Source organism: Vicugna pacos, chromosome 16, assembly GCF_048564905.1.
Source record: "Vicugna pacos chromosome 16, VicPac4, whole genome shotgun sequence".
NCBI lineage: Eukaryota > Metazoa > Chordata > Mammalia > Artiodactyla > Camelidae > Vicugna > Vicugna pacos.
In genome coordinates, this window is record NC_133002.1 from 49,980,613 (window position 1) to 49,994,860 (window position 14,248).

The window sequence follows — 14,248 nt, forward strand, 5'->3', positions numbered from 1 at the left end:
ATCATGTCTCTCCATTTTCTGATGTCTGTGTGCCCTCCATCATCTTCAGCAGTGGGCTTTAAACCCACTATAGTCCTCTGGCTTTCTCAGAGCTGTTGAGGAGAGCTGACAGTGAGGTAAGAGGGCAGAGCTAGGAGTTCCTTCCTTGCTGCCCCTCTCTGTGCTGCTGCCCACCCCCACCCCCCATCCCTGTTTCAACCAAGGAGCTCTACTTTTATTGCTTTTTTTATGTTGCATGATCTTGCAAGATTTCTTTGGCAGAAAGGGTTCATAAACTCTTTCTAAAATGCTTAAAAGCCAATAGCTTACAGAAGAGTCTGTATCTAAACATGCCCTAATTGGCTCTGTATTCTCTGTCCTCCTCCTTACCTCTCTAATTTTATTTTCTACCAACATCCCATGTATTCTGCTATCAAGCCACACTGAACTTGCCCTTCCCTGAACATGCCTTTCATGTTGAGGTTCTTCTGCCTGATGTCACTAGAATGTAAGCCCCTCTAAGGCTGGGACTTTGTCTTGTTTGCTGCTGTATCCCCACTATCTGGAACTACTCCTGGCACAAAGTAAAGTACTCGATACATATTTATTAAACGAACAAGTGTTCTTCCCCAGTTCTCTGCTATGCAAGAGTCTGCTTATCCTTCAAGGCCAACTCAAATGTCACTGCCTCCGGAATCTTCCGTGACTTCCTATTCCCACCCTACAACTACCATTGTCAATTTATTGCTCTCTTTTCTGTTTTCCATAGCACTCGCACTAAATTTCTGTAAGAGTCCTCAATATATTGTGCTGTGGCTTTTGTTTGGGGCTGTCTTTATCCACATACCCCCTCCAGTGTGAATTCCAGGACAGTGCAGACACAATGCCTGCTCAGGAAATAACTCTGAAAAATTACCTCTGCTTTCCTACTCAGAACTCTGTCCCAAGTTGGGCCCAATCAGGAGTTAACTCATCAGGGCAGAAGGTTAAAACCAGCTTAACCATAGAGTTAACTTTGAGTCCCGTGTCTTTCTTGAGTCTTTCTTGGACTTATTGATTTGTAACCTTCCACCTGGATTCCTGGATATTTTTTGTTTACTCCCTAGCTCAGATCTTATCCTCACCTTGACTCTAATGGGCTGCCAAGGTTGATTCACTTAGTACTAACTCCTGATGTCTAACCCTTAATCTATGTGCTCTTCGAATTCTGGTTAAGATTGTACTGATCCTAACTAGCCATTTAGCCTTTATAAACAAGTTGCCCTGAGTCAGGCATTGACAACCCCAGGGATAAAGAGCAGGTAAGGGAGAGAATGAGGTCTTCAGGGAACAGGGACATGGCAGATTTGGAGAGTCCAGAAACCAAGTTTAAAAAGCAGTCAAACGAGAGATGCAGGTTCAGAAGAAGATGGCTGCCTAGCTGGGGCTTCTCCTCCTTTTGTCAGGTTCAAACCTGCTGTTTCTATAACCCAGTCCCACAACCATGAACTACCTGGGCCAAAGCAATCATCCATTAGAAGGAATGCCTTCTCCACTTCCCTAGGAAAGCACCTTTCACATAAAGAAGTAGGTTAGTTGGAGCAAGCTCATTTGCCAAAATTCAAGTCACTAAGTGATCAAAAAATAGTTTAAAAAACAGTTTTTATACTATATAGCTATTTTTGTTAGGTGTTAACACCCTTAAAGATGTTGAAGTTTAAAATGTGAGTTGAAGAAATGAAAGTTAAGACTGATATGCCATTGAGGAATTGGAAAAAGGATAATACAAATGTAAGCATATGACAAAAATAGAAAATGACATGCAAAACTACCTGAAAAAACTAAGCAGTGGGAAAAATTCTGCCAAATGTAAGTGCAGAAATTGTGGTTTCTAACAAAGAGTGACTAGGATGTTGATTTGGTAGCACTTTGCAGAAAGATTTACCAAAAATGAGCAAGACCATTCAAAGCTACAAAAGAGAAGTGAGGGTGGCCAGAGGGCTTACTATGATAGATCTTACTAACGAGTCTCAGATGTGCTATGCATTAACCAGAAAAATAAATTTGTAAAGGACCAAAAAGAAAACAAACAAATAAAAAATAGTGAACATGCTAAAAATCAGGTAAAGTAAGAAATTTACTTGAAAGCAACAGAAGCAACCACATCACAAATATATTTTGTTAGAAACAACATACTAAAGTGTTATGTAAATTAAGAAATTGGCCAAAAAAAATTCCTGAAAATGCTAACATTCTTGCATGAAACTGAAATTTTGGTTACTGATACTAAAAAAGAAAAAAAAGTTACAAATATTAAATGTTTCTATAAAGACTTTTAAAAAACAACTTTATTGAAATGACTGACAATCAACTGCCTATGTTTAAATTGTAAAATTTGATAAATTTGGACATATATGCATTTTTAATAAAGATTTTAAATTACTCTATGACTTTAGACAAATTAAATATTACTTAAAATATTACCATGAAAAATCTATTTATTAAAACTTCCCAGAAAGCTCCAAAAGCTTTTAAAACTAGCCCATACCCTAGTGATTGCTGGGAACTTTATGAAGAGGTAAAAGAAACATCTTTTTTGAGAAATGGTGTTAGGACTCCTCCCTACTTTGCCCTTTTGAGCTATTTGGGGTTGGAACAAGTTGAGGGCATGTCTCTGACAAGCTTAGTTCCTCCACTCCCTCCTACTGATAGAGGATGCCAGGGGTGGGGATGATAAGCCAACCTTGTAGCCTGGAAGAAGGGGCTGGTGATGTCTTCTCTGAACAGATCCAAAATCTCATCCTCACCACTACCTTTGGGGACTAGGGAAGGAAAAGCAGAAGGAAAATGGAAAGCAGTCAAAGGAGGCCAGCGTCACAAAACTACCAATCCTCTGAATGGAGCTGTGTGATGCTTCCCCACAAAGAAAGTTAAGGTGTGAAATCACTACTCTGCACAGACTCTCAGCTCACTCAATTACTAAATATTTATTATAGAGTGCATACTATGTGCAGTTATTTTTCTGTGGGCTAAGGAGACAGCAATATATGACAGATGAAAATCATGCTCTCATGACCCAGAAGATTCTAGAGGGAGAACAATAAACAGACATATACAGCGGTATGCTGGTAAATAGTTACCAACCAGTTCTCAGAAAAACAAAATCAAACCCTAATCTGTAACCTTGGACAATTTCAATGATGTAAATATTTCCATCATGCCTGTTTTCAGATTCTCAACCTGACATCACCATATGCGGAGCTGAGAAAGGAAGGGCTCGCCCATACCAGCTGGTCTAGAGCACCACTAGACATTTAGCTTCAAGTCAGGTACTGATAAATGCTATAAAGAAAAATAAAGGTAGGCAATTTTAGCGGGAGTAGTCAGGAAAGGCCTTTCTGAGATTGTAAAAGGAAAGACAGACGACCGTTTATCGAACACCTATTTTTAGTGTCAAAAACAATGGTAGGGGGCACTTTTGCATAAATAAGCTAAATACCACTCTTTTTGACAGATGAGGGAACTAGAAGTTACGTAAATTTCCCGTAGTCCTCAAGTTAATAAGACACTGAAGAGGGTTTCTTACACAAGCTTGTTTAGTCCCAAAGCTTCTACTCTATCCAATATTCTCCCTCAAACTATCAGTATGTAAGATGAGGCAGTGGTACTAGGGTACAAGAAAGGCAGCTGCCCTAGGCTGCCAAAAAGAAACAGTTCTTACTTATAATGGACACCAAAGTTGCCAACTACATTAATAATTTCCCTGACTGCCACCTCCATATAAAGAGTACCAAGGCCTCTCTCTCCAAGTCGTTTCCTCATCCGTAAAACAGGGTTAAAAGTAGTGCCTCTTCTTCGCTCGGAGGTAGTTCTATAAAACCAAATAGTGGATGCACATAATAGTTGCCCTCCTGAAAAAAAACATTCCCAAATCCTCAAACTTCACTCCACCAAGAAACTCAGCCCATGGATCATGATCAGACCAAGGACTCAGGAGGAGCCAAAGCCACACTAGGATGCTAATGAGTACGGCCCAACCTGTGCTCAGGGAAAGGGTTTCGAGACGACTCTAGGGAGACGTTTAAAGTGCAAGCTGAAGAAAGGGGTCCTGGGTGAAAAGAAGCAACGGAGGAGGATTTACACGCTCATTCTCATTTTTATCTCATTGAGAGCCCCTGGGAGGGTGGAGCAAGAGCGCAGGCACCTTTGGTAGGAAGTGAGGCCGGAAACGCTAGTTCGCTCAGGTGTGTTACTTGTACGTGGAGAGTGGGGTATAGAAACACTGGGGGCGTGGCGCCTAAAAGACTTCAGCCAATGGGCAGGGCGTCTCCTCCAATCCCTTGCCCAGCCCACCCAGAAGAGCCAGGAGGAGTCGCGGCAGGACTTAGAGCGAGCGACGAACCGAAGCCTACCACCAAGACGGCTCCAAGACCCAAGGCGGGAACGAGGCTGCGCGCTCAGCCTTCTCCCGCGCGGGAGTCTCACGTGTTCAGGCCGCACCACTAGACGAAGAGGCACAGGGGTGCCCACAAACTTTTGTTTTCCTTATAGAGCAATTATTTGCTACAAGAACCCTTTGTCTTTTGTTTTCACGTTGCTTTATCAATAGCCATTACCTTAAGTCAAATATGCCTTCTCAGCCAAGCAGGATACCGGCGTCCCTACTCTCATCTTCCCCGTAAGCCCCTCCTGTCGTTCTAGCTTCCTGCCCTGTCTCAGCCAACCCTCGCTAAGCTTCTGTGTAGACGTCATGAGTTTCTAGGCAGATCAGGCAAATCCTCTGGCCAGGAGCGTCTTCGCGCGCCCCCGCCCGGCGGTGCCTACCAAACGGTCTGAGCGCGTGGCGGGCGCCTGAGAACCCAGCGGACGAAGCCTCCGAGCGACTGGAGGAGCGGCTGGAGCAGCGAGGAGCCACCCTCAGTGAGAATCTAGGTCTTGTTTTCTTTGCTTAGGTTCATGCCGGGGTCTTCTCCCGGTTTTCCTATTAAATCTGTGGCGATCTCCCAGCGGGCCTCGCCTCCTCACACTTTAGTGGGCGGGAAGCCGTGAGGAGCACTCGCTGAAGTATTTTCCCCATGTAATCAAAAATTAAAAAAAAAATCTGCCATTAAAAGCCTTCATGGCCTGTTAGGCTGAGAGCCACGTAGTGTACACGCTTCACAGGAAACTCCTTCCGAGCAGCAAGTGGCCTCAGTTTGAGTATTTGCAGTGGTCACAGACCCTCACTCAATATTGGTAAATATTTTATCCAGTTCATTCATTCATTTATAGTCTTATAGTCTGCTGAAACGCCTGCCTTGGTTCTGGGTGCTTGGGATCCATCCGTGAAAAGGCCCTGCCCTCATGGGCTTCCCATCGGGGCCAGAAGTGGACAATTCTCCCAGGCCGAAGGGGTAAAGGGCAGGGATGTGGGAGGTGGCACCGCTGGGGGAGGAGAAGGCAGTCCAGTCGATGGACAGTGTGCTGAGGTGCGGCTGGGCACCCAGGCTTTAAAAGAGGGCGGTCATGGTAGGCCTCGTTGCAAAGGTACATTGAACTGGGTGAAGGAGTGTTCAGGGAGGAGGAAGCGAATTCCAGCAGAGGGGAGAGACAGTGCAAAGGGCGGGATGCGACTCAGGTCTGTACAAGAAACTGCACGAAACTCTGGGATGTAAATGGATGGTGAGAATTCCAACCTTGGACAGGAGTCCAGTTCAGGCTACACCACCAAAGCCATCCAGCCGCACGTAGGTGTTTGCCGCCCTTGGCTCACTGCCCACCGCTCTCCCTGTAACCCTTTTGTGGCTGAAGTATGGGCCTCGAATTTCAGACCGTCTAAACCCTTAATGTAGGGTATAATCTACAGAGTAAGCAAAAGGATTTAAAAAGACCGTTTCCCGTTTGGGATGCTGCTTTCTTTCTCCTTAAGAGAATGAATATAAAATTTCATGTTTCAGTACCTGATCATAACATGCCAAGGGAAAACAAGGATGAACTAGTCTAATTTTCTCAAGTAAGCCTGGCCTGACCTCTTCTCCATATCACCTCATGCCTTAATAAACTTCGCAGCACAGTGTATCATTATTTGTATTTACATTTGTCTTTCTGACTAACTCCCAGGAATTCCTACATCATGGGATAAACCTTGGTAACTTCAACACCTTACGACAAGCCTGGCTCAACAACTGTTAACTGAAAGAATGTATGAATCTAAGCAGTCCCGCTTGGGGCTTTTCTACTTTTTTCAACTAAGCTATTATTACTCAGAACTCTTGTTTTGAATTTTCCTTCAGAGTCTGAGGTTACTTTAGAATCTCTTCAGTGATAGGAGATCTTCCTTTGAAAGAGATTAAGTCACTCAGAGCTAGGTTTGGGGACTAAGGTGACTGAGTAATATCATTTTAATGATATTAAGTAATAAGTAATATCAATAATAGAATAGCTTAATAAAGAGGCTGGTTTTTTTTTAAAATGCAGCTTAAAAGCCAGTTCTAAAATCACTTCCCAAAAATGTTTTGAATAATGGTGTCATCACTGAAATAAGATTATAGCCTCCCAAAGTGATTGTTTTGAATGGTAACATTTACTTGCAGGTGTAAATTTTGATATGCCTATTGTTTTATGCATGTATAAGAAAGACCAAAAACACCCTCTTTCAGACTAACATACAAGTAAAGGTAGACCTGTACAAAACCTAGTGTATGAAAATTCAGATGTAGAATTAGAGGGTTATTCATTTATGGAATACCCATAATATGCTAGGCACTATGCTAGGTGCTGGAGATCCAAGGTGATAAAATTATTCTCTTGTTCTCAAGGAATTCCTAGTATAGGAATGATTACGTCATGAAAACAATTCACTGAGGTGAATTACATTTTAACATACATAGCTTCAGAAAGCATGTTTGGCATAAAGTGAGGTACAGATAATGTGTAATTAAGTGAGGAATTATGAAATGGGATAGGATTAGTCAAGAAACCTTTCTTAGAAGAAATTTGCTTGAATGAGGTTTTGAAAGAAAAACTTGGTATCGATTGGCAGAGGAAAGAAGTGGACACTTAAGCCAAATTGGTAATCCAATTGTTGCTGGGTGAACCTGGAGGCAGATCAGAAAGAGATGGGTTATCTTGAGGGCTATTCCACAGAGGTCATGAAGAAAGAGGCCTGATGAAGCATTTCTCCCTTAAGAGAACATGTTTTCTAGATTCGGGGTCACTTTCCACCAGACAGTGCCAGATAACCACTGTCAAATTTCATCTCTTTGAACCTCATTTTTCACATTTCCATGCTAACAGCCTTTTTTCTATTTACTCCATTAGAGGCAAACATGTAAACAGATAAGTGCAATACAAGCTTATACAGGGACCTCACTTAATCTAATATCCCCTTCATTCTTTCTCATATTTTCCTATGTCTTTGCTAAGCATATAAACCAAACTGAAATAGATGCAAGAATTTCTTTTAGTATGATAACACCACTGATACTCTTGCTGCAATTTCTCCAGACCACATAAGGTTTCAGGAAAGAAGCTAACTTTTAACAGTACCAAAGAATTCCCTGTACCCCTTTTCTCTATTTTTGTCACTTTCTCCAGTATCGATCGCTTTCTTCTTTCGTCCTCTCCAGCTTTTGGCCCTTCTCATAAGGATGGAAATGTTGCTGTTTGGTGTCCAGGCCCTGCTGGCCTTGATCCCTTGCCCAGGTGAGGCTATTGGGAAAGTTTCTTTCGCTAGTATGTGCCAAAGAACAGGTCAATGAAGAAGAGGATAGGAAATCCTGAGTGGGGCGACACTTTAGTATTTACTCATCTGGACCCTTGGGAGAGATTCCTATTTCTTGGAGAACTAGGACACAGAGTCCTTAGGTGTTTCTGGCTTGTAATTGGGATAACTCAAATTAAGGGGTGGGATAATAGACCATAAGAAAGTGCCCTCTCTAAGAAATATACCTTCTCCTTGGCTCCCTGTTGCCCCAGGACTGTCCTATTCTGCTCTCAAGAATATTTTAACTTCTTTGTTGCCATCGTTTGTGTCATGATGAGCTACGGTAGGATCTTGATAGGACAGGGCCCATAGCTCATTGTGAAGAGTGAGTTCTCCAGATGGCAAGAAAGAAACTGGAGCCTCAGTAGGTCACATTGCTACGAGAGTCGTGAATTCCCAGAGGGGACTGGTATTTGGGAGATGAAGTGGGTGGTGGACATGGAATAGCTAAAGGGGACTTGTAAGGAAAGCTTTCAGGAGACTGTGCCCCTCACCTACATCAGACATCTAAAACTTACCCGATGTCTCTCTCACTGTACCTGAGAAGATTTCCCTAACAGACTAAACTCCTAAACATCAAAAAATTTGTTGCCCTAGCACCAAAGCAAAATGGAATAGTCTCACTTTGAGAAGAAGAGGTGAAAAGTCCTATGGAAATGAGTGACCCTGGGAGTCCACCTTTAGACCAGTGGTTCTCATAATTTGGTGTGCACAGAGGTCACCAGGAGTGCTTGTTTTGTTCGCTTCAGTATTTCCAGGTCCCACCTTCACAAATTCTTAATCATTCAGTCTGAGGTGGGGCCGGAATCCACAGTTGCAAGCATCCCAGCGTAATTCTGGTGAAGGCAATCCTTAGACCACAATTTGAGAAACACTGCTTCGAGGTATAAGTAACAGAGCTCCTTTTGTCAGGGGTCTACTTACCCTATGAGGGCCCTCAGCAGCCAGTCCCGGGAGCTTCCAGATTTCTGGAAGTTTAGGAAGAGAATGGTTTCCTGGGCACGATTTTTAGCAGTGCCACAGTTTCCATGGTCACACTAATGGAGAAAGTGAGATTCCAGGAATGATGACGAGAGGAGGGAATGGTGGTAGAATCAGGGTTCTAACTTGTTCATTACGGGTCTTTTTCTTATCTAGGCCCCTGTACCTTTTCATGCAGGGTAGGTATCCTATTCTCTAACCTGTAACTAGACAGAATAGGTTGTGTATTTTCTCTAGGTCTCACCAGAGTCTTTGGCATATGTGGTTGATCATTTTCAGGAGCTGCAGAAGAGCTCTTTGAGGTTTCTGTTTGGCCAGATCAGGCTGTGGTAAAGTATGGACAGTCCCTAATGGTCAACTGCAGCACCACCTGTCCAGACCCAGGGCCCAGTGGAATTGAGACCTTATTAAAGAAAACCCAGGTGGGCAAAGGGCCTCAATGGAAAGAGTTTCTCCTGGAGGATGTCACCCAGAATTCCGTCCTGCAGTGCTTCTTCTCTTGTGCTGGGGTCCAAAAGGACATAAGCCTTGGCGTCACTGTGTATCGTGAGTGGGGCCGGGGGCTGGGGAGGGTGGGGAGAGTGGGGGAAATGTGACCGTGCCTTATTTAGAAAATAATTAGAAAGAGATTTCTTTTAGGGGAGAGAATTAGGGCCCTTAATAAGGATTTCTGTCATACTGTAGGAATTCTAGAGCCAATAATTTCTGTTTCCTTTTGGTGTAGGTTTTTAAATTAGGAACAGACTGTAGAGAGCACCCAGACATGTGTGCTTGAGAATATGTTCAAATACAGGAGATATATGCTAATAATGCTAATTTATAAATTATCGAAAAGTATAAAATTAGTGCTGAATTATTTGTCACAAATTCTTAGAATTTTTGTTTGTCACAAATTCTTAGAATAAATAGGGACTAGAGATAGGAGGGTCTTTGTGGACTGGGGTAGTTGGATGAGTCTCCATGGAAAAGGAGGCTCTTGAGCTTCACTCTTACAAATGGTTAGGATTTAAAGTGATGGGGATGGGTGAGGAGCGTCTTTCAGATGGGTAAATAGCATTGGTAAAGATACAGCCGTAAGAGTCAGGGTGGTCTCTGTGGGGTAGGAGCTTGGCTAGCTAGGGTGTAGTTTTCATGTGATGCTAAGGAGCTCCTCAGAAGCTCTCATGCCTCTGAACCTCCTCTGGTCAGAGAGAAGAGCTCTCCAGAATGGCAGCAGCCATCAAAGCAAGGGACCTCCCCTCAACAGTCACATTTCTTGGCTAAGCCTTTAGCCACCTTCCATGGGTGGAAGGAGAGCTGGAAGGCAAACTCATCCCATCTAGGGCAGGGGCAGCAGAAAACTGACACTGTTCATCAGACGGTTTAAGGGTAGTGGTCACGTTTCATCACAGGTTTCCTGCCCCAATCCATTTGTTTCTGGAGAGGTGAGTAGTCTTCTCTCATCAAACCCACCTTTTTGTCTTAAAGAGCCACCAGAGCAGGTGATCATGGAACTGCAGCCTGCATGGGTGGCTGTGGATGAAGCCTTTACAGTGACGTGCCATGTGCCCAGTGTCACACCTCTGGAGAACCTCACCCTTATCCTTCTCAAGGATAACCAAGAACTGCGTAGAAAGGACTTTAGGAACTTGGCTGTGGCCTCCCAAAGAGCTGAGGTCACCATCAGCGCCAAAGCCCAAAGGGAGGATGACAGGTGCAATTTCTCCTGCCACGCAGAGCTGGACTTGAGTTCACACGGTGGAGGGCTCTTTCACAACAGCTCGGCCATCAGGGTACTTCGGATCTTTGGTGAGTCAGAGCCCAGGTGTGGAAGGAATCCTGAGGCTCATTTTCCTCATCTTACCTGGGCCTTTGGGACTCATTGCCTTTGGGACTCTGTTTCCATAGAGTTTAGGATGAGGTGTAAGGGTAATTGAGTACCACCTCTACTTAGAGTTTTAAGCTCATTGTGGGGGACAGAGAACTTTTAGCCCCCCCCCTACATTGTGGGGTCCTATATGACGCATGATTTATCTTGGCTTTTTTCCTTTCTTTCCTTTTCCTCATTTTTTGACAGAATTGTCTCAGAGACCCCAAATCTGGGTCTCCTCACTTCTGGAGATTGGGATGGCAGAGACTGTGAGCTGTGAGGTGGCTAGGGTGTTCCCAGCCAAAGAAGTAATGATCCACATGTTCCTGGGAGACCAGGAGCTGAGCCCCTGCCTCTCCTGGGAGGGAGACACAGTTTGGGCCAATGCCACCGTTCGGGCCATGGAGACTGGTGATCAAGAGTTGTCTTGCCTTGTATCGCTGGGTCCAGTGGAACAGAAAACAAAAAAGCCAGTGCATGTCTATAGTAAGTGACCTGCCTCCTCCCTCATGAGGATTCTGTGCCATTAAAACTTCTGTAGTAAAGGTTGGGTAATTCAACTGCAAATATCCCTACTAATCTTCGCTAGGTACTCTCCCAAGTGAACATTAGTCTTCATCTTTCTCTGATAAGTGCAGGCCTGAGGCAGTAGTTCTATCCAGGCTTCACCCTGTTTCCTTGGGCCATCCCACCTACAGAGTGGTTGCGGATGCTTGAACTTATCCCTAGGAACAATGATTTGAGGTGAGGAGGAAACCTGTGAGATGAAAAGACATCTTGCTATCCTTGCCGCAGAGGCATAGCCGAATGTTCACAAATGTGGCATTTATTATAGGAGAAGCTCTCAAATTCCAAACTATCTCGTCGCTCCTGCCAGTCAGCACAGAAGCAACAATGGCATCCAAAGCCTTTCCCCTGTCGTCTGCCTACCCAAGAGGTACCACCAGCAGCAAGAGTACAAGATGGCTGCCAGTTTTGAGAAGTATGTTCAATTCTTTTTCCTTCCTTTATAGGCTTCCCTCCACCGATCCTGGAGATCCAAGAATTATACCCGTTGGCAGGGACGGACATTAATGTGACCTGCTCAGGGCATGTGTTAACATCACCCAGCCCTACTCTTCGGCTTCAGGGAGCCCCAGATCTCCCTGCCCCTGGGGAGCCTGCCTGGCTTTTACTTACCACCAGTGAGGAAGATGATGGCCGAAATCTCTCCTGTGAAGCCTCTTTGGAGGTTCAGGGTCAGCAGCTGAGCAAAACCACTGTGATCCAGCTCCATGTCTTATGTGAGTAGAGACCTGATCTTTCTTGTCAGAACAAAGATTATTAGTCTTTCATTTCCAGAGATTTTGGCCAGCAGCTTCATTATTAGAGTTGCCACCTTTTTCTCATTCAAAAAAAAATCAAAGGAAACAATAAAATTAAAGCTCTCCAAGCTTACTTTATCCCTAGGAAGATGAGTGGGGAGAAACCTGGGGGGAAACGGGGAACAGAAGAGACACAGTGGTTAACGTGATCAGGCAGTATCAGTTGAGGGCCAGTGGCTGAGAACATAGAAACTGACAGTTGGAGCTTATGCTGAGGAGGGAAATTTACACATAAAACTTAGTATTTGAAGAGTAGAAAAATCCTCATCTCTGGGTTCACCCCTACACATGTTGTCACTCACTGAGAAGCAAAGATGGGAAGCAGGGGACCCAGGGCCACCATTGACCAAGCAGTTCGGATCATTTAGTCTTAAACCATTAAAATGCCCTGTGCTGCCTCTCAGACTTGTCCACAGGAGGAAAAAGAATAGCTCAAAGCAGGGAACTGATGGTCCTCCCCTTGGGAAAGAAAGCTGTTGGGTGGAAGGGACACAGCATTTGGATTAAGGGAGGGGGAGGGAGCTGAACAGGATGGTGATGGTGACAAGGGAATGTGGCACACTGAGCTGGCTCTTCTGAGGACTCTTTTTTTTCCAGACAAGCCACGATTAGAGGAATCTGGTTGCCCTGGCAACCAGACCTGGTTGGAAGGGATGGAGCAGAAGCTTGCCTGTGTCCCAAAGGGAAACCCGACACCAGCCTTGGTGTGTACCTGGAATGGAATGATCTTTGACCTTGACGTGCCACAGAAGGCAACCCTGAACCACACTGGAATCTACTGCTGCACAGCCACTAACCAGCTGGGCTCTGCCAGCAAAGACATTGCTGTCATTGTGCAAGGTGACTGCAGCTTCCCTGCTGCCAGGCCCAGGATGGAAATCCCCCGGAGGGTTTGAGATTCTTAAACAGACATGGAAAGAGGAAAGATAGCAGTGGGCTGGGGAGGGTGAGACTGACAGCTAGGCTTGGGGGCCTGGGGTGGGGTGATTCTCTTGCCCTATAACCTTCTCGATTCTCTGTCTTCTGTGCTTGGGCAGGACTGGGTGAAGGAGTCAGTTCCACCATCTTCATCATTATTATTGTCGCCCTTGGAGTGGGTGTAATCACCATAGCACTGTACTTGAACTATCGGCCCTGCAAAAAAGAGAGGAGGAAATTGCCCTACAGGCAGAAGGAGAAGAAGAAAGAAGAGGAAAGCCAGTCTGCTGCTCAGCAAGCAGGAAAGTACAATGCACATAATTGTTAATTAGAAGCAGCTGTTTGGTCCAACGCACCTTCTACTACTGGGGTTTCTGAAGAGAGGGAAGAGAAGGTAGAGGAGAAAGGAAGAGACATTATCCTTTGTGTTCTGTGGTCCCATAAAACAGTGTTTCAGGCCCTCATGTCCCATGTATCGAATCCACTCACAAGCTCAACTCCTCTGAGTAGGAATTTCAGTCTCAGTGTTCAGCTATTGAGAGAACCTCTTGCTCTTGGCTGCATGCTTAACCTGTCCACTCTTAAGATTCAGAGAAGAAGCTCCTGCCATGCCTGTCATTCCTGTTCCCACTGCCCTCTGCTCTCAAACATCAGAGAGAAGAGATAGTCAGAAACATCTCTGAAATACAGCTCATTTCTCATGGTTTCCTCATGACTAAGTGGGAACTAGTTTCTTAGTCTGGGGACAGGACTTAGAAGGGAGTCCATACCGAACAAAGGGCTAGGAATCAGAACCCTATTCGCGCCTGCACATCCCTCTGCTCCCCTGAGCCGGGCAGGGTTCTGGAATGCCGGCTCCCAGAGCTGAGCTTGATGACATCATTAAGGCCCAGTAGCTGGGCAGGCTTCAACTCACTAACCATCTATTGTGTACCTTAGAGGAACATAAAAGTCATAAGAAATTCTACACTGGGTCAGACAGGCAGCTTACCTAGCCCAGTGTTCTGTCCCTGAAGTGGAAGGTAGCGTTCTTCCGTGAAACTGAGCTCCAGACATCTCTGAATTCCTTTTTGTAATCATCTGAGTTCACATTAAGCATATTAATTTTATTTTACCCATACAGGTTCTTAGGGTAGAGTTCTAATGATTATTCCCCCTTTCCATGAAGAAGTATATATTTTCATATGTCTGCAAACTACTTACTTTAAGCTTCAGGAGGAATCCTCCCGTGACAGTGTTCACTATATGATTTTATGACTGAGATTCCTTCTCTGCTCTCTGGAAAGATTATACTCACCCCCTAGAGATGACAGGAGGACTTGTAAAACCAGATCTTTCCTCCCAAATCAGTTATTTATGGGTCACTGAAATGTTGGATATGATAAAAATAAAAGTGATTTTATGATATTTGAAAGTATTTCTTTTCTGTGTCAC

At 44.5% G+C, this 14,248-nt stretch overlaps 1 protein-coding gene across 3 annotated transcripts; it reads left to right on the top strand.

Annotated features, from left to right (window-relative positions):
* Nucleotides 1–4,791: 4,791 nt before the first annotated feature.
* On the top strand, nucleotides 4,792–14,221 carry LOC102541097 (intercellular adhesion molecule 1). Of its 3 annotated transcripts, none has more exons than XM_006199500.4 (8): nucleotides 4,792–4,878; nucleotides 7,566–7,641; nucleotides 8,963–9,229; nucleotides 10,151–10,471; nucleotides 10,740–11,018; nucleotides 11,546–11,815; nucleotides 12,494–12,736; nucleotides 12,934–14,221. In XM_006199500.4, exons 2-8 carry the CDS (start codon nucleotides 7,587–7,589, stop codon nucleotides 13,140–13,142), a joined length of 1,644 nt encoding a protein of 547 aa, XP_006199562.2. In that variant the 5' UTR covers nucleotides 4,792–4,878; nucleotides 7,566–7,586; the 3' UTR covers nucleotides 13,143–14,221. The 3 variants fall into 3 exon arrangements, with proteins under 3 accessions (XP_006199562.2, XP_072795510.1, XP_072795509.1); XM_072939409.1 differs by having other exon boundaries at nucleotides 4,822–4,890; XM_072939408.1 differs by having other exon boundaries at nucleotides 4,824–5,193.
* Nucleotides 14,222–14,248: the final 27 nt, after the last annotated feature.